Source organism: Fundulus heteroclitus, chromosome 8 (assembly GCF_011125445.2).
Source record: "Fundulus heteroclitus isolate FHET01 chromosome 8, MU-UCD_Fhet_4.1, whole genome shotgun sequence".
Lineage (NCBI taxonomy): Eukaryota > Metazoa > Chordata > Actinopteri > Cyprinodontiformes > Fundulidae > Fundulus > Fundulus heteroclitus.
The window spans coordinates 230,365-253,149 of record NC_046368.1 but is presented as its reverse complement, the minus strand read 5'-3'; the positions used below and the strand labels follow the sequence as shown (position 1 = coordinate 253,149).

The 22,785-nt window shown below is 40.9% G+C and overlaps 1 protein-coding gene across 1 annotated transcript; it reads left to right on the top strand.

The window, feature by feature from the left end:
• Window positions 1-722: 722 nt before the first annotated feature.
• Window positions 723-20,577, top strand: slc27a4 (solute carrier family 27 member 4). Its single transcript, XM_012871093.3, has 14 exons — window positions 723-1,116; window positions 3,894-4,055; window positions 6,284-6,494; window positions 7,518-7,701; window positions 8,769-8,927; window positions 10,280-10,349; window positions 10,542-10,633; window positions 11,186-11,295; window positions 11,428-11,637; window positions 12,830-12,956; window positions 13,249-13,386; window positions 13,475-13,639; window positions 16,421-16,567; window positions 18,318-20,577. Exons 2-14 carry the CDS (start codon window positions 3,895-3,897, stop codon window positions 18,473-18,475), a joined length of 1,932 nt encoding a protein of 643 aa, XP_012726547.2. The 5' UTR covers window positions 723-1,116; window position 3,894; the 3' UTR covers window positions 18,476-20,577.
• The last annotated feature ends 2,208 nt before the right edge of the window (window positions 20,578-22,785 follow it).

Below are 22,785 nucleotides of genomic sequence, written 5' to 3'. Positions count from 1 at the left end.
GTGGAAATTAACAACTCCCTTTTTACAAGAAAATACACCTTGAAAAGAACCAGTTAGACTGGCCACCCGCTGTGACTGGCAGTTTTAAGATGACGGAGCAGGCACACAAAGACCCAGACGTTGCTTAAAGGTGTGTTTTTTGTTTTTTATGTTAAACAACAAATAGCTTCTTTAGTTGCTTTGTCCAGGAGAGATTGAAGACAAAATGACCCAAGAGTGCATCACCTAATAGGAAGAAGAGTTCAGTGACTAAATTTCATAACCGTTTACAGGCTTGGCACATTAACTATATTATTGTGGGCTAGGGGATATTTTTTTTTATCCAGAAATGATGTGCGTATGAATAACCTTTCAGAAAGATGCCTAGGCCTACTAAGATTGTCTTAAAAATCTTTATTTTAATTTGGACAAGGCCTGAAAATCTTTAAGTTGATGTGTACTTTACTTACTTGCTGTAATTTGTGTAAACAGTTGGTCCTATATAGGGTAGAAACTGTACATTATAAGGGCCACCCCCCTCATCCCTCGCCCCTCACGCCGGCGAACCAGAGAGGAGCGGACCCACAGCCTTGCGGGCCAGCAAAGCAGAGCCTGCGCCGCATTTCCTCTCCCACACCGCCGCAGACCCCACCTCCCCCCGGACGAGACGTAAGAAACAGTCCCTCTCCGTCTATTGGTCCGGTCGCCCCGTCTGTCAGCTTTTATTCCTGATTCACTGATTTGACGCGCCGACTGCGGTGGGCGGGCTCGGCTTAGAAAATTATAAGGTCATTTGAATTACGCCTGCCCGTTGTGCGCTCGCCGGTGACAATGGAGCGGAGAATAATAAAAGCGACCGTGACCCTGGACGGATGATGATCGCCGGGTCGAAGTCGACGCGCAATCGCTCGGGCATTTTCTCAGCGGCAGCAGCGGGAGGTCGTTGCGGGGTTGACGGCAGGAGGAGAGGAGCCCAGCGCGAGCGTCTGCTTGGGTGCGTTTCTCTGAGCCTCCATCGAGCCGGAGGGAGCGACCGGGCTGGCCTGTAAGCCGATCAAGGTGGAATCTCCCACATCGAGCTTCACGGTCGGATTGCTGCGCACATACATGCTGTAGCAGAGAGAAGAAAGGGGCAAGGTAAGCAAAAAATATATATATATATATATATATATCCTCCTCCCCGTACCGCTACTAGCGGCTTGGTGTGCGCCAACCATACGGGTTGATGGTCAGGTTATTATACCCCATAGGAGAGAAAGGAAGCGCGTCCTGACACTTCCTCGACATTGTGAGCCAATTATACACCGATGTGAATCAGTGGGCTCCCTGGGATGTGCAATTTAAAGGCAGCTCTCGGCCCTTAAAAGGTAAATTATGCATATGGGAGACCGCATGCCTGTTCATCACGAAAGATACAGCTGCTGCAGTTGTGCCGTCTGTCCCATCCGCTTCCTCACGCCGCGGCGCGCACTCTACGCAGCGCATCCTGCTCGTGTAGCAAAGCCTAGCTGCCACCGAGATGACCCGCATCAGGTTACAACAGACCAACCGGTTCTCAAATCAAGGCCTCGTCTGAAGCGCGCACATGGCATATGGTTAGAGAGGTTACAAGCAGTGGGCTGAGACTTCCTTTCTGTGCCAGAACATCCACCCACCCACCCCACCGCAATATGATGCTCCGCGCCTTTAGATTTCCGGGTTCAGCAACGGCGGATGATGAAGCTTTTGTCTCTCTCCGTCATGAGGCTGCTTTGGTGCCTTTCTGTCGCTTGTGACTTTGAGCCGACGTCAGATCCTATCCGTTGTCCCCAGCGATGCGAAATGAGGGTATGACAGAGGGGTTTATGTGTTGGCTGACGCATAAAACACACCACCAGGCGAAATTAAATGTGCCGTTGTTTTTTTTTTTTTTTTGATGATAAAGTGAGAGGAGATAAGGGCTGATTAATTTCTCATGAGCAGGGATGTAAACATATCATTTACAGCTTGGGGTCCGCTTTCATCGGCTACCAGGTGGCATTGGCCCCTAATATCAGTAACACTTGGATGCTTTTATGTGTTACTAAAAACTGCATGGGATTTCCTCAAGGTCTTAAATATTTCTCAGCTGCAAGTGAAAAGTAAAGGATCCTCTCAGGTAGCTGTGTATTTGGCTTTAGAAGCCTGAAATTTTAAGCAGCTGAATGTTTTTTATCATTATTTTATTATGTATTTTTTTTAAAAAAGCTTTTCACTCACTCATTAAAGTGTCTTGCAAAAGTATCCATACCGTTTCAGTTTCTTCACATGTTGTAAGCTTGCAAACAAAAAAATGTTCAATTTCCCACAAACCATGTGGAGGACACGGCGAAACACGTGGAAGGACTTGCTCTGGTCAGACAAGAGCAGGATCTATTATTATGCAAATTGCTGCACCTGTCAGGGAAAGGGCAATAAGCATAACCCTGAACCGTCGCTGCTGGGAAACGTGGCAGCAGCAGCACAATGGAGTTGATGGGAAGGTGGAGTGAGTTAAACACAAGCAAACGTCAATGTGTTTTAAAGTGAAAATCTGAAAAGTCTGGCAGGCATTAATATCGAGTCCCCTTTCCTCTTATACCCCTAAATAAAACCCAGAGCTACCAATTGCCTTCAGCAGCCATCTAGTTAGTAGAGTCCATCTCTGTTATTTAAACTAGAGTCCATCTCTGGTATTTAAACTCAAAATAAGTACAGATCTGAAGCCATTGGATGTATTTTCTTAAGGAAAATTGTGAAAAAGCTCCCCTGTGAAGGGGAAATGTATGGTATTAGAGAGGTTTAATGCAGGGCTAGGTTATGAAAAAATGGTTTGAACATCTCACATAGCACCGTTCAGTCCGTTTTCTGAAAATGGAACAGGTATGGCACTACAACAATCCTAGCAACTCATGGCTGGTCCACTAAACAGACAGGTCAGGCAAGGAAAGGCAGTACTAATGGGAATAAAAGCAGCCAGTAGTCTTGTGGTGTGCTGATCCGCAGCTCATAGGACAACTAGTACTCATTTACCTAAAGAATCTGGCCTTTAGGGAAGAATTGCAAGGTAAAAGCCAAGCCTTGTGTGTAGTTTTTGGAAAAAGTCAAAGAGGGGAGCCATTAAACATTATATGGTCACAAAAGACCTAAATTAATCTTTTTTTTTTCACCTATATGCAAAAGCTTTGTGTATCAGAAACCAAATGCTCCACATTGCTCAGAAAAAAGCCATCTGAATAGAGAAACGTGGTTGCAGCATCATAATGCAAAGGATGCTTCAGCGCAAATGGTCACACTAGTCGGTGTTAATGTTAATTTTGGAAGAAACAGATGCTCGAAAAGGGCTTGGGCCTGGGATAGAGAATCACCTTACATATAAGGCCCCAAAATGTAGAACCACAACCTGCAAGAAATGTTTATATCATTTTTGACTGGGCCTGTCGAGTGGCCCAGTCAAAGTCCAGGCATGAATCCGTCTGAGAATCTGTTGCAAGACTTCAGAACAGATGCCCAAAGACACAATGTGTCCAATCTGACCCAACTAAGATGTGCAAATCTATTATTTTTCCTTCTACTTAACAATCACATGCATGTCTTTTGCATAAAATTCCAATGATATAAACTGAAGTTTGGGAGAAAATGCGAAAACAAAATCCAACGTGCAAGAGGTATAATACTTTTGTAAAACACTGTACACCGAGCCCAGTTTAGTAGTTCAAACTTGGCGCAGCATGTGTAAACAGAATCAGTGCAGATAACATTCTTTGGCTCTATGGCAGTGCGAACTCTAGAAACCCTTCCTGTGTACATAATCTACAAGCAGCATTTGTGGAAGTGGTCTAACGCACAGCCTGGAAAGATTTGTAGTTATGCATGTTTTTTTTTTTATTTGTGATGTTTTGTTTTTCTTCTCTCAGGATGATGCGTCTGGCATGTTGCACAGCCCTGCTGTTTGTGTTGAAGCTGCTGGTGGGCCTGCCATGGCACCAGGTTATTCCAGGCATCCTGATCTTCTATCTCGGAAGCGGAGGATGGACCTTTCTGGACATTGTTGCCAAAACCATTGGCAGAGATCTACAGTAAGTATTTAAAAAAAATTACATTTTAAAATGTAAGCAATTATACCACATTTTTAATGTTTTACAACAGAATTGGGATTTCAGCTGCTAGTCTTTGGCGTCTCATGTATAGACGCTAAGTCACTGTCATTCATTGCAATTTTAAAACAACATGTAAAAGCTGAAAGCAATAGAACATTTGAAGCTTGTTAGTTTAAACCACAGGAAGCTGCTCTGACATAAAGTAACACCAACTTGATCTTAAAACAGTCTTTAGGTTTGTGTCTTGTCCTTTTAATTAAAAATAGAAGTTAGACAAGTTTGAAATGTGTTTTTTTTTATGCTCTCTCTTTTTGAAATTGTGTTTAAAAAAAAACATTTTATTCTTGCTGTTATCATTCGTAGATATTAAGTCTGCAGCAAAGTGCAGCATTCACATTAATAATCTAAATAACTTAAAATTCTGATTTGCCTAATAATGTCTGTCAGGACATAATTGCAAAGGAGCCTTTTTAATTATTGCTTCTTTTACAATACCTTGCCAAAGTAATCATACCCCCTGATTTTTTTTTTTTTTTTACATTTTGTGAGCTTTACAATCTCAAACTTACCTCAACTCTCCCAATAAAATATGATTTTTGAGCCACCTTTTGCCACAGCTGCAAGGAATTTACACATCCAAAAGACTGAACATTTTGTAAATCCTTCTTTGCAAAATAGGTTGGATGAAAACTGCTTGTTGAACATTACATTTGAAATCTTGACCATCAATTCTCACCCATAATTTTAGCTTTGACCTATAACCCTGTGCTCTGTATTTAGCTCCATTTCTTCTTCACACAGACATCAATGCACTGAGCTGTTCCTGCTAGAAAAAGGCTTCCCCGCAGCACAACGCCGCAGCAGTGAGGATGGGGTGTTGCGCTGACCTGCGGTGTCAGTCATCGCCTTTTTTATACGCAACATTGTTTCGGCCTGTTAAATAAAATCACAAGTTAAAGGCTTTCGCAAGGGGGGGGGGGGGGGGTTGTAGCTCCGTTTCCTTTTGAAAGTGGCAAGCGTGAAAAATGTAGTTTGCAATCCTGCAATCCTTGGCCACTGATGCCAAGAATGCAGCTAGACGGCGATGCTTCAATGTGTTAACCTTAAGCAAATATTTACAGATAAAGGGGTTACTATGGTAATATGTTTTGGTTAACTTCCTGTTTCCGCCCGCGCACCACTGCTGAAAGGGGAAATTGAAAACGACAACCTGGCCTTTTAATGACCTCCTTGTGACAAAATACCCCAACTAGTGGTCCAACTAGGGGATGGCGTTTAAAGCAAACGCTTTACGTCTTTTTCACTCAGGGGTACATTTCCTCTTTTTAATATAAATAAAAGAACATCTTTCTCTGCTACAACTGGGAAGGGTTGTTAGTTTTTGATGACATTATCCAATGACTTAAGGTTAAGAATTCAACAGATTTCATTTTGACTATGGCTAAAATTTCCACGGTGACTCACAGTGTCGTTATGTGAAGTAGTTTGCAAAGCATGTGTATGTGGATTGCATCCACACTTGTAACAAACGTTGGTATGCTACAGCGTATGATTAAAAAATGGATGTTTTTTTTTTTTAAGTTTTTTGAAAACTTTCCATTACTAAAATCTTAGCTTAAAACAGGTTACTGCTATTATTCGATTTCTTCTGCTGCCACAGAAAGAACCCTAAACACTATAGAATAGTCAATTGATATGTTTGAACCACAGTAAACTGCTTCTATCTAGCCAAACATGAAAATAACCCCTTATGTAATGATAAGCATTGCAACACGATCACATTATAACCATGAAATTACTTCTCCTGTTGGTTTTTTATGACTGTTATCTGAAGGGTGTCTTTTGCTTGTACCTCTGTGCAATAAACACAAAGTACGAAGCATTGCTATTTATTCAGACTTTGCCCCCTTGGGCAAGCTAGTTGCAAGTATTTTGCATTATCTACTTTTATGAGTGGCATACATGTTGATAACGGACCCAGTTGTGTTTGAGCAACGGCTTCATCCCGTTAAGGGTCAGCCAGCTCGCTCATCAGTATTTGAAAATAAAATGATAATTCTCCCTAGCTGCATTAAGCCAAAACGCCAAACATAGCTAAATATAAGTAGGTTTAGGATTTTCTTGCAGAGGAAAAAAATTTACTTGTAGCATTAAAAAAAAAATGTGTTTTTAAAACTGGTGTATGTTGTATTTTTTTTCTCCTCCAGTGCGGCCTACGTGTTACTGCGCGTGAAGCTAAACGTGAAGCGCCACGTCAGAGAGAAGAACACTATTCCTAAGATCTTTGCGGAAACTGTGCAGCGCCACGGCGACAAAACTGCTCTCATCTTCGAGGGGACCGGGGAGAGGTGGACTTTCCGACAGCTGGATGAATACTCCAACCGAGTGGCCAACCTGCTGCTGGATCGCGGCTTTAAGGTATTAAAAAAGTAAAAAAAAAAAAAAACATGGTAGAAATACTCTGTAAAAGATTCTGGTAATTGGTGTACCGTAAACAATTATAAACCCTTTGATTATTTTTTTTTAATGTATTCACATGACAACCTCAAGGTTTTTATGTGTTTCATTGTGTTTTTCTTATTATTCTTTTTGCTGTTTGGCCAACACAAGGTCGTACATAATTGAGAAGCAGAAGGAAACTCCTGCATGGTTTTCCTATATTTTTGTCACAAAAAGTTTGAAAAGTTTCGCCTGTTCTTCAGAAGAAAAGTTTCCCCACAGCATCATACTGACAACATCCATTTAGTTCCAAAAAAAGTAAAAAACAAAGCAACTGGACCTGTTTTCCGTAGTTGAAGACGTTTCGCTTCCTCTCCAGGAAGCTTTCTCAATTCAAATCAAAAAGTCTGGAGTAATGTGGAGTACCAACTTTATACTACTTGGTACTCCACATTACTTCAGACTTTTTGAATTGAGAAAGCTTCCTGGAGAGGAAGTGAAACGTCTTCAACTATGGAAAACAAGTCCAGTTGCTTTGTTTTTTTACTTTTTTTGGAATGACCATGACCTGGATGACTGAGAATCTTCACCAGCAACATCCATTTAGGGTAGTGTGCAGCTAGCTCTCAGGCATGTAGCTCAGAAAGTTCAGCTGTGGTCTCATCAGGCCACCTTCCACGTTTTGGATGTTTTCTGTATATGGCTCTTGGTTCCCTGTAATTTATGTGGGGGACATCAGAGTAAAAGGGCCGAATGCAAATGCAGGCCACACTTTTGAGATTTGGCGATGGCAGACGGTATCATGCTGTGGGGCTGCTTTTGTAAAAATCTACTATGCAATTACAATATACACCACTTGTCTATTATATGATACCCTAGCAAAATACATTAAAATTAGTGTTTGTAACATGAGAGATTCTAAAAAAAAAAAAAATTAAAATGATGTAAATACTGTTGTTTGACAGCTCTTACTTTTTCCCCCCCTGACGTTTCTACTTTAAGGAAGGCGATGTGGTGGCCCTCTTCATGGAGAACAGATCCCAGTACGTGGGGCTCTGGCTGGGCATGGCTAAAATCGGAGTCGAAGCTGCTCTCATCAACTTCAACCTGAGACTAGAAGCTCTGGTCCACTGTGTTACCATCTCCGACGCCAAGGCTGTGGTGTTTGGTTCAGAGCTGTCTGATGGTGAGATGACAGAAGAGCTCAAGTTCAACGACCGTCCAAAAAGGCATTTTATATGTCCAGACCCGACTTATGCTGATGGTTGCTGTTCTGCTTCCTTTGTAAGGAGATAGGCGAGTTCTGGGAGAAAGCAGCTGAGGTCATGAAAGATAAATGGTTATTTGAGTAGGTGTCTCCTCCGTATCGGTCGGCAGCGCTGTCTCTACCACCAATTACGCGGTATCAGAGGACCGACAAGAATTATCACCTGATAAGTGATAATCAGCAACCGATAATGTTGTCAGAAATGTGTAGAGCAATGTTCAATTCCTACGGATATTTATTACAGGCTAGAAATGTTCTACGATCCCTTTTGATGCGCAAAAACAGTTGAATGTTTGTAAATGAATCCCAGTTTTAATGCGGGGGGAAAACAGCGCAGCACATTATCATAGTTTTTAACTAAATACAACATCAAAGTCATTCGCCGAAAGGATTAGCTGACTCACTTGGGAGATAATTGAGTTATGAAAAGATCGTGTGTTTGTGTGGCATTGAAGTTGCATTAATTAATCTGCCATCTACTAATCAGCAGTATATTAGGAACTGACCTTCCTTTTGTCTTTTACATGGACTTGCATTGTAACATACGTTTAGGATCTACTTTACTTTTCCCCTCTTGGATCCACGACCCATCCTTGATTTCATCGCCTATAAAGGGGGAGAAAGTGTACAACTGTTTGCTCAGAGATTGATGGAGCTCTCTCTGTATTGGCTCGTCAACATGTAGTGTGCTTAATGCCTTTAAGTAATTGGAAGCGCTGCCTTTTAATGGTGCAGACCACCATCATGCTTGCAGCAGAAGTACTGAGCCGACGGGACATAAAGCTTCGTCACTCCATTTTTGTATATGCTGTAGGAGAGAAAACCTTTGAGAATTTTTCAGTCTTTTTATAGTTGTTTATTTTCTTTATTTTCTCTCCTAACTTCTGCCCTCATATCGTGTGTTCTCCCCGCGTCACTGATTTGAATTAGGATAATAATTATTATACAATATGTCAGTGTTGGTTTTGTTTGTTTTCTTATCACAGCGGTGTCGGAGGTCCACAGTTCAATGAGAAAGGCAGTTCTGATGTTTTGCTCTGGAGACTGGGACCCCAAGCGAGCACCGCAGGGAACCGAGTGCTTGGAGACCCTGCTGGCTGGTGCCTCGTCTCGCCTGCCTAAACGGCCGCAGCGCTGCTTCACAGGTGAAACACGCGGTTTCAGATCCACTAAATTACTGTGTTTGACTTTACTAACGGCAGAGGGGGAATTGAAGGAAGGTTTATACGGACACCATTTTCTAACGTTATCAGGAGTGTTTTTGTGATAATTCACCTTCCTCTGTTTACAGAGGATAAAACATTTATCACAGGATTTTTCGTTTTGAAAGATTAGCTGCGTAGGTGCTCACGTGTGCAAATGAGGGGAAAACACATAGAACAGCAGAGCTGCAAGTAGCTGGAGGTATTGAATGGTGACGAGTTTAACCCAGCAAATGTGCGTTCGTGGGGCCTGATGTGGGAACACCAACAGCTTTCCCCGCAGGCTGCTGTCCAGAGTGGGACCTGCAAATATCCCAAAATCCAGCTCACCTAGTGGGAAACATCTCTACCTGTGGATAGAGTTCAGTAAACAAATGTTTAAAAGTGGATACAAGTACTAGCAGTTGGTTGGTTTTGTTGATAGAACAGGAATGATAAGAGTTCTTCAGACCAAAAATACACAAATGTCCTTTTATTTATTTATATATATATATATTACTATATATATGATCGTAGATGATATAGATATGATAGATAGTTAGATAGATGTAGATATAGAGAGATAGAGCAGAGATATGAGGATATATAGATAGATATCGAGATAGATTATATGATATATATACGAGAATAGTATATATATATATATATATATATATCTATATATATATATATATATATATATATATATATATATATCCCAAAAATCTGCATGAGTAAAATGTGCATTGGGGCATCTAATGAGTAATGGGAATCCATTTGTGTATACATGTAGCTATGCTGGGCTATGAATATTTTTTTGCCAAGCATCATATATACAGCATTAGATTTAAATAGAAACTGCTGTCTTGCTGCTTACTCAGCTTTGTACATAAAGTACCTGACCCACAAAGATAATTTCTGTATACCAAACAATTCAGCAGAGAATGTAAAGTTTCCATGTGACCTGTGTATACACACACACAGCCTACTTGTGTTTTAATCCTTCACTCTAGCATCGGTCCATATTTTTTAAACATTTCCTCGGTTCTGTAGGCTTTAGGGATTGATTTCTGTAAAATCAGTCAAGCAAAATCTAAATGTAAGTGGATGACTGAGATTGAAAATGAATTTTTTAATCCACCTAAATGAATATTTTGGGTCAGAAGATACAATAGAGATGGATTCTACTTTTTACATTGGTCAACTCTATCTGTGCCTTGATCACATAGGCTTGTTAGATGACCGAGTCATTAACAAAAAGCTTCAAAGTACAACTACATATATTTTTATCTACTTTTTTGTGTTTTCTGTTTTAGATCGCCTGTTTTATATTTACACATCAGGAACCACGGGGATGCCTAAAGCTGCCATTGTTGTGCACAGCAGGTAGGAAACGGGCGTTTGGCCAACAAATGGACACGCAGGAACTGCAGCTGTTCTTTTTGGATCCATGTTGTGTGTAGTGCAAATAATCTTAGCACAGAAGGAGATGGAGATAAAGTAAAGCTTGCTGCTTTTGATTTGACTGATTTGAGCGTTTCCCTTCTGTCATTTCTAAAAATCCATTCTGCTTTTCAGATACTACCGCATGGCTGCTTTGGTGTATTATGGCTTTAGGATGACCTCAGACGATGTCCTGTATGACTGCCTCCCGCTCTATCACTCTGCAGGTATGTTTGGTTAAGCGGAGTCGGTTTTACACTTCATCTATGCATGAGTGGATTCCCCTCTTGTACTTCCTCTTGGGCTCAGTTTCCTACAAAAAAAAAAAAAAAGATTTAAATGGTGAAAACAAACACAAAAAAAACTATCTTGAGACGGTGTCTCGTGTTGAGGCTAATGGGTGGCATTAACAAGTAGATTTTCACTCGTTTCCATATGCAAATCAATCCATTGGCTTTGGGTTGGGTTACAGTTGGAGAAACGTCACGACCATGTTGGTCTGAGTCCTTGCACAAACAAAGCCAAATTAGTTTGACCCACCGACAGCACTTCCTCTGAAGGGCCTTGGCATCTTGTTGATTTCAGCACAATTTCTGTTTCAAACGTCAAGGGAGGGAAAACAGGATCAGATTAAGCTTGAATGGATACGACTCCAAACTGTTCTTTATGACATTTTAATGTTCATTATTACTGCATAGATCATGTCCGCTTAGCCATTGTTTTTATCATAACCATGTCAAGACCTGACACTGTGATTTGTTCATATTCTTCAATCTCAGGAAACATTGTGGGAGTGGGGCAGTGCCTAATACACGGAATGACTGTGGTCATCAGAAAGAAGTTCTCTGCATCGCGTTTCTGGGACGACTGTGTCAAATACAACTGCACCGTAAGCCTTGTTTAAATTGAAAGTTCCTGCCATGAGTCCCCTTTTTGATATTTCTTGTAAATAATAATGGTATTTGGATAGTTTTCGATCATTGTAAACGTTTTGCTTTCCGTGTCCCTATTCAACGTCTAGATTGTGCAGTACATCGGAGAGATCTGTCGATATCTCCTGAACCAGCCGGTTCGGGACACGGAGCGCCAGCATCGGGTGCGCATGGCGCTGGGCAACGGCCTGCGCCAGTCCATATGGGAGGAATTCATGAAGCGCTTCAATATCCCACAGATCGCAGAGTTTTACGGAGCCACGGAGTGCAACTGCAGCCTGGGCAACTTTGGGAACAAGGTGGGGACGCAGCCTTAAAAAAAGAAGCATTGAGAATGGTTCAACTCAAGTAAAATAACCTCAAGGACTCTGAAATAAATTATAAGGGAGGGAAATGATGTGTAAAATAGTCTACTAGGTCTACAGATACTCCTTCAAGTATCATCGGTTGCTCCAGATTCCTGATGTGTAAACACATGCGTTCCTAGACTACCTTTACACCAGGTTAAAGAACACCACACGGTTTTCAAAATCTCTGCAATCATTTGGATTTTGCATGATCACAGAAAATGTGGACATCCTCATTTCACTTTGAAAGCAAACCTGACGCTGCAGTTCTCTTAGTACTCACCACAGACAATCAGCAATGCCATCAGCTTGGCAACTAGACATGTGCTTTTCATTGATCAAGTACAGCCAATCAAACCAAGCTTTTAAACCATGTTTTAAAGCTTTGCTGCAGCTGTTGTAAAATCATACTGCAAACTCTGTAAGCTGTAATTTTTTGATTTAATTTTTTGTCACTACTGGTTGTCCTACTTTCTCATAACGGGTAAATTTTTGCATTTAAATTGGAGCCTGGAAAAACTCACAACTTTCTTTGGTCTCTGAACAATTTGGAGGTCTGCATACTTTCTCAAGGCGGGCACCCAGCACACACACATTGCCATTCACAAGAGGACTGGGCATGTGCCGCTCTCTTATTTGCATGATGAGGAAGGATTAGTAATTGCACCTGCTTGATAACAGTGTTGGCATGACTAGTTTGTGCCTTGACATGAGGCCTGCCCTCCTTTAGAGTTTCAGATGACTAAGCCGCACACAGCTGTCCACAAGCCACAGGAAGTAGATACACTGCTACTACTGCCACTACAGCCCTCCATGCCTCACCCTGGAACCCATATACACTGCAACTACACCAATAAACCCACCCTGACCAACATGCACTGGTTTTGAAGACCTGACTACGTTCAGTTGGATTTTTAATGTTGTAGTTAAGTCTTAATCTGGTGTAGAGGTGGTCTTCAGTCAAATGGAAATTTGCTTTAAATTTGCCTTCTCGTGTCAGCCGTGATATTTAAAGTTTAGCGCTGCAGCTTTAAAAATCCTCATCACAACTTCAAATTTGGCCGGATAGAAATGTTGTGTTATTATTCTTTCCCCAACCTCGGGAAATGTTATCATATTTCATATCTTTCTTTTTTCCATCTAGGTTGGCGCGTGTGGCTTTAACAGCCAAATTCTGCCCTTCATCTATCCCATCAGACTGGTGAGGGTTGACGAGGAAACCATGGAGCTCATAAGAGGGCCTGATGGAGTCTGCATTCCTTGTAAACCTGGTAGGTTTTTTATGTATGCATTATACAATCATGACTTATAGGCTAGAATTTGCTCAAAGTGGTTGTTCTAAGGAACTTTAGACAGAGATCCAGCAGTTTATACGTTCACATACAAATAGTGAATACTGGAAACTGGATTATTAATGAAAAAAATTAACTAAACTAATAATGGAAACGATGCCTTGGAAGTTTAATTTTTCATACAAACATAAATAAGTTTTAATTAGAATGTAGCAAACCTTTTTTTTAAAATTAGCGAATGTGAAATAATCTGATGCTTCCCTTGTTCAAGGCGAACCTGGTCAGCTTGTTGGCAAGATCATTCAGAACGACCCCCTTCGCAGGTTCGACGGCTACGTTAACCAATCCGCAACGAGCAAGAAGGTCGCCAATAGTGTCTTCAAGAAGGGCGACAGCGCCTATCTCTCTGGTTAGAATTCATCTCCTGCACACACTTGCTGTATTAAGTTGTTTGAAACATCTTATTTGAACAGACCTTTCTTAAATGCTCTCACCAGGGGACGTGCTGATCATGGATAAGTATGGCCACATGTACTTCAAGGATCGAACAGGAGACACTTTCCGGTGGAAAGGAGAGAACGTGTCAACAACTGAGGTGGAGGGAACCCTGAGCAGGCTGCTAGATATGAAAGATGTGGTTGTTTACGGAGTAGAAGTACCAGGTAAAAATCCTCTGATGTATTTCAGTACTGCATGTTTTCTGTTAAAGGAACACCATTAACACTATGTGGTAAGGCTATTAAGAAAATGTTCTGCTTAAACTTTTTTAGCTGTATCGGAATATGTATTTTTACAAACAACACTTTTTTAATGTAAGCTTTCTACTTGTTGAATTGAAACATTAGTATACAGGGCGACATTTTCAATGTATTTTATTGGAGTTTTATGGGCTTAGCAACATACCTATGAAATGGAAGAATAGGAAGAAAATGATACAATGTTTAAATTTTTATTTTCTTTTTTTAACCAAAAAATCTGAAAAGTGTAGCTTGCATATTTATTCAGCCAGCCTCTCTGAATACTTTTCCGAACCACCTGTCACTCATGGTTAAAGTCTCCGGGGCTATGTCTCTTAACCTTGCCTGCAAGATGACTTTTGGTTGGAATTTACGCGTTCACAAACACACGAGAATCTGTCTTGTACCGCTTCGACTGTTTGTCTCCGAACCAAAAAAAGGTTCGGGCCAATCCCGTTGCAGTATTGATGTTTAAACATGGCAGTGCAGAAGGACACACGCGTAGCTGCTGCTATCACATGTTTTTTCTTCTTTGATAGTACAACAGCCAGAGGCACCTTGACCAGCTTACCTAGTGCCTTCTCATAGCAGCTGTTGGTTGTTTTTAATTTGATACCGTGATTGGCTGAAAACCAACCTTTGGTAGGTTCGCCCAATCAGAGTTCTACTAAAATCTCCTCCTTTTTTCAAACGGATTCAAATGAAGTGGTCCCAGATTGATAATGTGCAGAACTAGAGTGCTACACATTATCAATCTGGTAGGCTAGGTTATATATTTCATCCAGCATTGCTAATGTAGTCTGGCATTTTTGTCCATTCTTTGCAGAACGGGTCAGGCCCTGTCAGACTGGATCTAAAGCATCTTAAAAAAATAAAAAAAATAAGCTTTGATCTAAATTCTCAATTAGGCTTTTATCTGGGCATTTAAACGGCCATTCCGGATCTCAAAATATGCACTCATCTAAATAATTTCATCATAACTTGGGCTGTGTGTTTGGACTCATTTCCTGCTGGAAGGTGAACCCCTGCCCCAAGTCTTTTGGACCCTCTATCAGATTTTTACCATCATTCATTTTCCCATGAAGTTAATATGTCTGAATGCGTATCAATGCTACATCATTTCCCCTACACTTTGCTGTTGTGTGCTATTTTGTGCTTATCATGTAAAATATCCATAAAACACACTGAAGTCTGTGATTGTAATTTAACAAAATACAAAAAAAAAGGTGAATACCATTGTAAGCTACTATATACTAGAGCAGGGGTTCCCAAACTTTCATAGCCACGCACCCCCTTTCATGTCCCAGCCTGCAGTTACAACTGAAACGTCGTGACAAAGCTTCTAAATCTGAGTCTGGCGCACAATTTACGCCGCAAAATACAAACACAAAGCAGTTTCATTTGTGTCCGGTGACGAGCGAGTGAGAGAGAGAGAGAGAGGGCGTAACAATAACTCCAGAGCTCCATAAAGATGTTATTAATCAGATAAATCTTTCTGATTGTTTCACAGCGGTTACCTTCAGCAGGTAAACACACCCACGACAACACACCTCGGCTCCCCCAGCCCGTTTCTGTCTGAATATGCACTAAAACTGCCTCTTTAAAATGAACTGCATGGTGCAGTCTGCACCTGTCTGAATCGCAATGAAAAGTATTTTAGATCTGTGTGTGGGCATAATCAAGAAATCATAGAGACAGAGTCACTCAATTTAATCTCGTATATAAAGAGAAGAGGAAGAGAGTGAGAGAGGAATTGAAGGCAACAGAGGAGAGAATCGCAACGGATCCGGGAGAAGAAACCGAGCCAGAATCAGAAAATGTCTTTCTCTTTCCTGACTTTTCGTCGTTTACGTCAGCAGAGAAAACATTTAATTCGGGCCGAATTAAATGTTTTCTCTGCTGACGTAAACGACGAATTGATTAAATTAACAGTTTTTAAGCGTTACAAAAGAAATGCTTATTTACACGTCTTTATTGTGTGGGGGAAAAAAAACACAGTCAGACGCCATTACAGTTTTTGCCTCGCGCACCCCCTAGTGGCAGCTCGCGCATCCCCAGGGGTGCACACTTTGGGAATCCCTGTACTAGAGTAGTTACAAGGCTCTTGTTGACAAAAAGCAGATGATAGTAAATACTGTGGCTGATGTAGCTGGAGTGTCTCGGCTCACTCTTGATCTGTTGCGACATGAAATTAATTACGGCACTGAGAAATGCCATCACCTATAAACCTACCCTGTAATTTAGGGCACCAGTGGCACAAAAGGCTAATCAGAGACGCCGCTTTTCAGTGGCTGCTGTTAGATTATTCTTCAGAGGGGAAGATATCAGCACACAAACATATCAGTAGCGTTAACGAGGAGCGTTAGCAAATGAGTTATAAAATAATTTTTGTCGCTTTACATCAAGAACGTGCTTGGTTTAAGAATTGGCTGTGCAGCATTAAAGATTGGTTCTTTTCCTCTATTGTTTTAATGGACTGATGGTCCCGCCACCATAAACGCTGAAGTAGACAATGTAGCTACAGAAAATGTTCAGCTGGATGTGCAAAATCCTGCAGCAAGGTATGAAAGAGTGACAACGAGTTTGGTGTGTTTAAGAATATTTGACAGGTTCTGAAATCTTGGCCTTGCTGCATGACAACCAAAACCTAAATTTTTATGGTCCCTAGTAGCTAATCGTCCTTCATGTCTGATTCTGTGTGCACAGGAGCAGAGGGGAAGGCTGGAATGGCAGCCATCGCCGATCCGTCCCAATCCACCGACCTGGAGAAGTTTTTTAAAGACATGGACAAAGTTCTCCCCCCGTATGCCAGACCTGTGTTTCTTCGCTTCCTCCCAGAAGTCAACAAGACGGGTATTTATTTGCTCATTTTGTTTTCTGAAGGCAGCATGTACTGTACAGGTGCAAAGTGTACACGCAATCATGGCGTTAATGCCATATTATATTTGGGTCTGGAGTGTTTGACCGAATTCTAAAAATTTAAAACAATGCATACACATCTTACAATGGACGGTGGATTTTCTTTAATAAAAAAATAATAATACAGAGATGCTCAATTATATACAACTCCACTAATATTTGAATAAAAGTAGAAATTTGAAGACAAACCAGATACGTTTGTTTAGTTCAGCAAGATTAAGGCATAGCTGAACATTTGATCACTCTTCTTGGCAGAAATGGTAGAAAAATTGCAATTGGTCAGTTTCCTGGTAAGGATCTGGGTTTAAAGCATTTTGCACAAAATGTCTTACATAGTAGAAGTGAGGGCTTTGGGAGAAACATTACAGAACCTGTCCATGTTGCAAAAAACACAATACTTGTCTATATGGACATAAAAGCTGTCAAAGTTGGCCATTTAAAATTATTATTATATTTATCTATTTTATCTTTTGTTAGTCACCCTCTGCATCTAAAGTAATGCAAAAGGTGCTTCCTTCCAGAAAGGGACAGTGTCGCTCTTTATTCAGGATGGATAATGCTGGCTCAAATTGAGTTAATGGCTTGAATCCATCGAAACTCTGAGCTACGGTTAAAAGCCGAGTCCTTGTCAGTAAATCAACCACAGGATCTTTACCAAATCTGCTAAGAGTGTTCAAATGTCCAGTCAGAGTTATGGCAGAAGCTAAAAAAAAAAGTGTACATGTTCTCTGCAATTTACTAAGAAAAACCTAACCAAATATTACGTTAAGAGATTAATGCACATATTTAAGTCTGTATGCATGGTTTTTAACAGTAGTCCCAAATTAACAACATTCAGACCAGTGATGAGTGTATATAAGCTTGTTACTATAACCGGACAAAAGATGGAAGCAATTTAGATTCAGCACTACGATTCGATCTCCTTTATCCAGCAATACTGGCCAAAAGGTGAAGAAGCAGGTTTGTGAATAGGTGCCGCATCCACCAGAGAATAACAGTCTATATTTCTGCTGTTTGTTTAGATTTTCTTTCCAGTGCTATTAACTATTTTTGAGGTTTAAAACACATTGTTGTTGTATTTATTTTTTATCCCACTCATAGTTTTCTAAATAAATTATGCAAATGTATGGAATTTACTTTTTTTTATTCTGGATGGGTATATAATAGAGTATGGAAAAACATTTGCATATCTAGGCTTTATTCCACTGTTTGCCTGCTGGATCATTCTTTCTATATTCTTTCCTTTTGTCCTTTTTCTCTTCCATCCTTGTTTTCCGCATTTGTTCCTTACTACTTCTGTTCCTTTTTTATTTCCTTTTTTCTGCTGTTTCTTTGATTCTTTCCTTCCTCTTCCCTTTCCCCCATAATTACTCCCTTCTTTCCTTTATATCCTCCCTCCTTTCCTTTCTTGTATCTTTATATATATTTTTTCCTTCCTACTTTCTTCGCTTTCTTCCTTCTTTCATCCGTTCCTTTCTTCAAAACCTCCTTGGTCAATGCTGCTTTCCTGTGGTTTTTGCAGGTTGCATGTTTCTGTCCAGACATTGACAAAAATCTAAAAGTTTCAGCTTGGAATTTGGACATGAATAATGTGTAGGGATCATGAAAACAAAAAATATAATATGTATATATTTAAATATATGGTAATAACCACACAACTTTCATCCGTGTCTCTTTTTTTCAGGAACGTTTAAATTCCAGAAAACAGAGCTGCGTCGGGATGGTTTCAATCCCGCTGCCGTCTCAGACAAACTGTTCTTCCTGGATTCCAGCAGAGGGCGCTACGTGCAGCTGGACGAAGAGCTCTACCGCTCCATCGTGTCGGGGAAGCACAAATTGTGACGGCCCGACTGACCACTACATCAACTTGAGCACACACTGACATGCAGACATGTTCCGGTAAAGAAAGCGAGGACATTACTGCCTGCCTAGGTCAGCAGAACATACACGTGGATGCTAATGCAAGAGCCATACGCTTCCAAAGGCCAGTGCACACACATGCATATATAACTCCCTCCTTTGTCCGTTTCCAGTTTTAAAATTAAGAGATGTATGGACAGCACGCTCAGAAGGATACGCTCTGCTCCACCCATCCCTGCTGAAATCACCCCAGCAAACCCCCTCTCGCTACCTCAGCAAACAAAAAGAGAGGCAACAAACCACAGACGCCATGTTCTTTCTGATTATAAAACCTCCTTTCATTGCACCACCGTCCTTGAACACCCCCTACCAACATGCTTTCCTGGCAAGAATTAAGGATTACTTGTCTGCTTGGAATCTAGAATGCAAAAACTCGCAAACTTTCAGATTTAACACAAACTTTAAAGGATACGGAAGAGAACTGTGAAGTCGGCTCTGCACAAGAAGTGTGCGGAACAACAACAAAAGGACCTTTGTGCTCCGGAGTTTTATGAGTTCATCGTTATCATGTCATGTTCTAGTGAGATTATTTTGTGAAAGATGGCACCTCTGCTTTTGACCTAACCTGCACAACTAGCCAGACGGTGAGAAAACCTGATCATTTGCACCATCTGAGGTTCAGATCATCTGAAAACATCAGTCATTCCAACCTTCTCGCTCTCCAAAGCATCCAGGCAATTTCTAATGAAAGGGAACAAAATAAGAGCAGCTGCAGTGAACACAAAGATTAAATTAGACCAGTGGTTGCAGCTTTAATGTGCAATAACTCTCCAGCATCTGCAGTGCAATAATGAGCTGCAAACCATGAGAATTTTGTGTTTATTTATTTATTTGAAAATGTCATCCAACATACCAAATATTTTTAGTTGATGTTTACATATTTTAGGTTTATAGAAGGTTTTTGTATTTTAACTTTATTTCTGTTGGACGTCTATCCAAATCCATCCTTCACTGGCTTCAGGAGCCAATCAAAACAAAGCTATTGAATGTTTTTTTTTTTTTTTGTTGTTTTTTTTTCTTTTTTTTATCAGATGCTGGAAGTAATTTGACAGGATAAAGTCAACCCTGGGCTTTCTGGTTTGCTTGCTGAACGTTTATGGTCATGTGGCCGTATTGTGCAGGTTTTGGCTAAAAAGGTAGACTTTGTTCATCTTGGGGGGGAGGGTGTTTGTGTGTCTGTTCATTTAAGTGTAATGAAAAGGACTTGACCGAAGACAGAAGGAATATCCTATGAGGGAAGACTTCATCAGGTGCTTAAGAGGGAGATTCTTCTCCAGGTTCAAAAGAATTGATTAATCCAAAGATTTAAAACCGAACAGGGAAGATTTGAACTGGAGCTGAGATGGAAGAAGAGAAAAGTCAGACGTTTACTTATGTTCACTATGGGTAATTTGGGGCTTTTAATAATATTTTTTGAATCACAGTTAATATCCAATTAGGATTATGCAATTCACAACCTGAAGGAACAGGCATCCGGTGTGTAAAAGGTTGAATTTGTGGGGGGTTATTTCTAATCAGCACAGGGTCAAGGATATCACTATTAGCTCATATATATATATATATACTCACGTGTCCCCATAAATGTTTGGGTAATTATCCCTTTCCAACACACAGCTCAATGCCTACACATGCTGTAGCCACCAGCGTGTCTCTGGCATGATTCTGGCAGAATATTTGACCCATGTTCATTTGAATTGTTTGATTTCCTGGTATGGAACCCGGACTTTTAAGCTTAGCCGATACATTTTCCACAGGACTTTGGGTGGGCATGAAGGTAGTTGTGTCACGCTGAGGCTATTTTACGTCTAGTGGCACTAGTGCATCTCGTAATAATGGGTTGGGCAATGAAGGCTAAAACCTGGCTCAACGTTCATCTGAGCTAGATGTGGGGTTTTTTTTTCGATTTTGAGACATGATGTTCTAACAGGACGATGACCTGAAACAAGCATAAGAACCGGTGAGAATGGATAAAGTAGCAAAACATTAAACTTCTAGAATGGCCTTCACTTCAGTTCCGTTCTAAATGGGAAATGCCAGGAAACCAACCAATAAAAATTTGCTCTGCCATTTTTATCAAGCATCTAGCCACGATCATAAAGGGTGAACTCCACTTGTAAAGCGCTTTGTAGGTCCTTGGATCCGATAAAATGCGTTACACTACATTCACTCATTTACCTGCCGACGGTGGTGGACCACATTGTAGACACAGCTGCCCTGGGCCAGCGTGACAATCTGCGTCACTGGGCCCGCTGACCACCAGCAGCAGGGAAAGCAGCTGAGCCCGTCTTGCCCAGGGACACAACCGAGATAGATGGCGTAGGGGTTGGAGCCGGCAACCCACCAGTTACAGGACGGACGAACTAGCTCCTGCACCACTGTCGGCCCACATGATCGTACTTGTTCATGACGCATGTGATTTCTGAATACTTGGCATATATTTGAGTAAGTGTGTTTCTGACCTGGTGTGATATGGGGGTGGTGATGGGGGGGGGGGGGGGCTTTTGCCATAAGTTCAAAATTGTGAATCAAATTCTTGTCCTGAACAAAAAGAACAGTGCAAATACATATTTAGAAGTCGGAAATGACTGATGTTTGAGCCCGTGATGAGTGCACGTAAACTTCTGGCTGGAACCGTACCTTCTAGATAATCTTACTGTCCCGACGCTTGCAGATGCTTACAGGAACGAATGAGCATCATCAACCACACGCAGAGCGCCGTGCCTTACTGCGAGTTCACCTCCCAGATCCACAGGCCCTGGCCCTCGCGTTTTAATCGGAGGTTTGCGGCATGTCTTTCTTCTTTCAGCTCCAGCCTGTTGTAATCTCACCTCTGAACATCGGCGGTCTCCATCAGGAGAGGTTTAAAATGACCTGAAATAACCAAGCGGGTGGCATCTCCATCCTTCTAAGAGCAGGAAGAGTTTATCTCCTAAACTTAGATTTTGTCTTTGCTTTGTTTATTCACCATCCCACCTTCTAACGGTGGGCTCGCCTGGTCCATCGTCGTCTGTCTGCTTTTGTCTCGTTGAGCTTGTGTTGTGTCACGGATGATGATTAAAAAAAACCTTCCCAGATATGACTGGACTAACGTAAACTCATTTCAAGAAACGTTGTTTTGCTGATGAGAGTTGTCTGCCACTGCTCTGTAATTGATGACCTTACATTGCATCCTGCATTCACACACGCGGTACAGTGAGGCAAGGCTGTTTGTCATCGTTTCCGGTAGACTGATGCTGTATGCATTGAAACGTGTTTTCTTGGCTCGTACATTGCACTTACTGACACAGGTGGTCTTCTGGCATTTTTTTTTTCACCCATTGTTTCCTCATTTTCTGAGGAGAAAAAGTCCAACAGAGTCGTTTAGGGTCGTTTAGCCTCCTTTGTGTCTTTCTCTACTGTGTTCATTCTTTAATGATGAGTGTATGACGTTCTCATGAATGTGTGGTGGGGGGTAGAAATGAACAAATGACTGATTTGTTTGTGAAGTAAAGTGAGACTTGTGTATCTAAGGTGTAGCTGTTATGATGCTTCTGGTCGGTGGGGGGTTGCATTAGTCAGCTCTTACCACCAGGGGGCGAGTGATTATACAGCCCCAGAACACAGCACTCTGAAGAAGAAGTTTTCATTTTTATATTTTATCATGAGCTTAAGTTATTGCATTTTTGACAACCTGTTGATTTGCTCTTTGATTCTTTTTCCCACTGCTTTATGTTTGTTTGTGCGTGAAATCATAGCTTTGCCATTGTGGTGTAAAAGGGGAGTCATGTTTGGGTGGATGACAATCTAATTATTGTTTTAAAATTTATTTCACCACTGAGCTACACAAGTAAGGACAAAAAAAAAGACAGAAATTAAACTTGTTTGATTTGCCACCTCTATGTTGGAAAAATACTGATAGGAATCCGAAATATGTATAAGTTGTCTTGGCACTACAACTAATGTGCATTTAATAGATGAAAATAAATCTCACAAGATAAACTGGACAATTTGAGTTTTCCTTGGGATGTTTTGGGTTTGAGAACTAGACCCAAATTTCTAATAGATCAAATTCTATTTCCCCATCACAAGCATATTTTTTCAGTTTATTTAACAAATTGAAATGATTTAACCCTTCAACTTTTGATCCTAACCTTATTAGTAGGGAGTCTTTTGTGTGTGTGTGTGTGTGTGTATATATATCTATATATATATATATATATATATATATATATATATATATAGATATATATAGA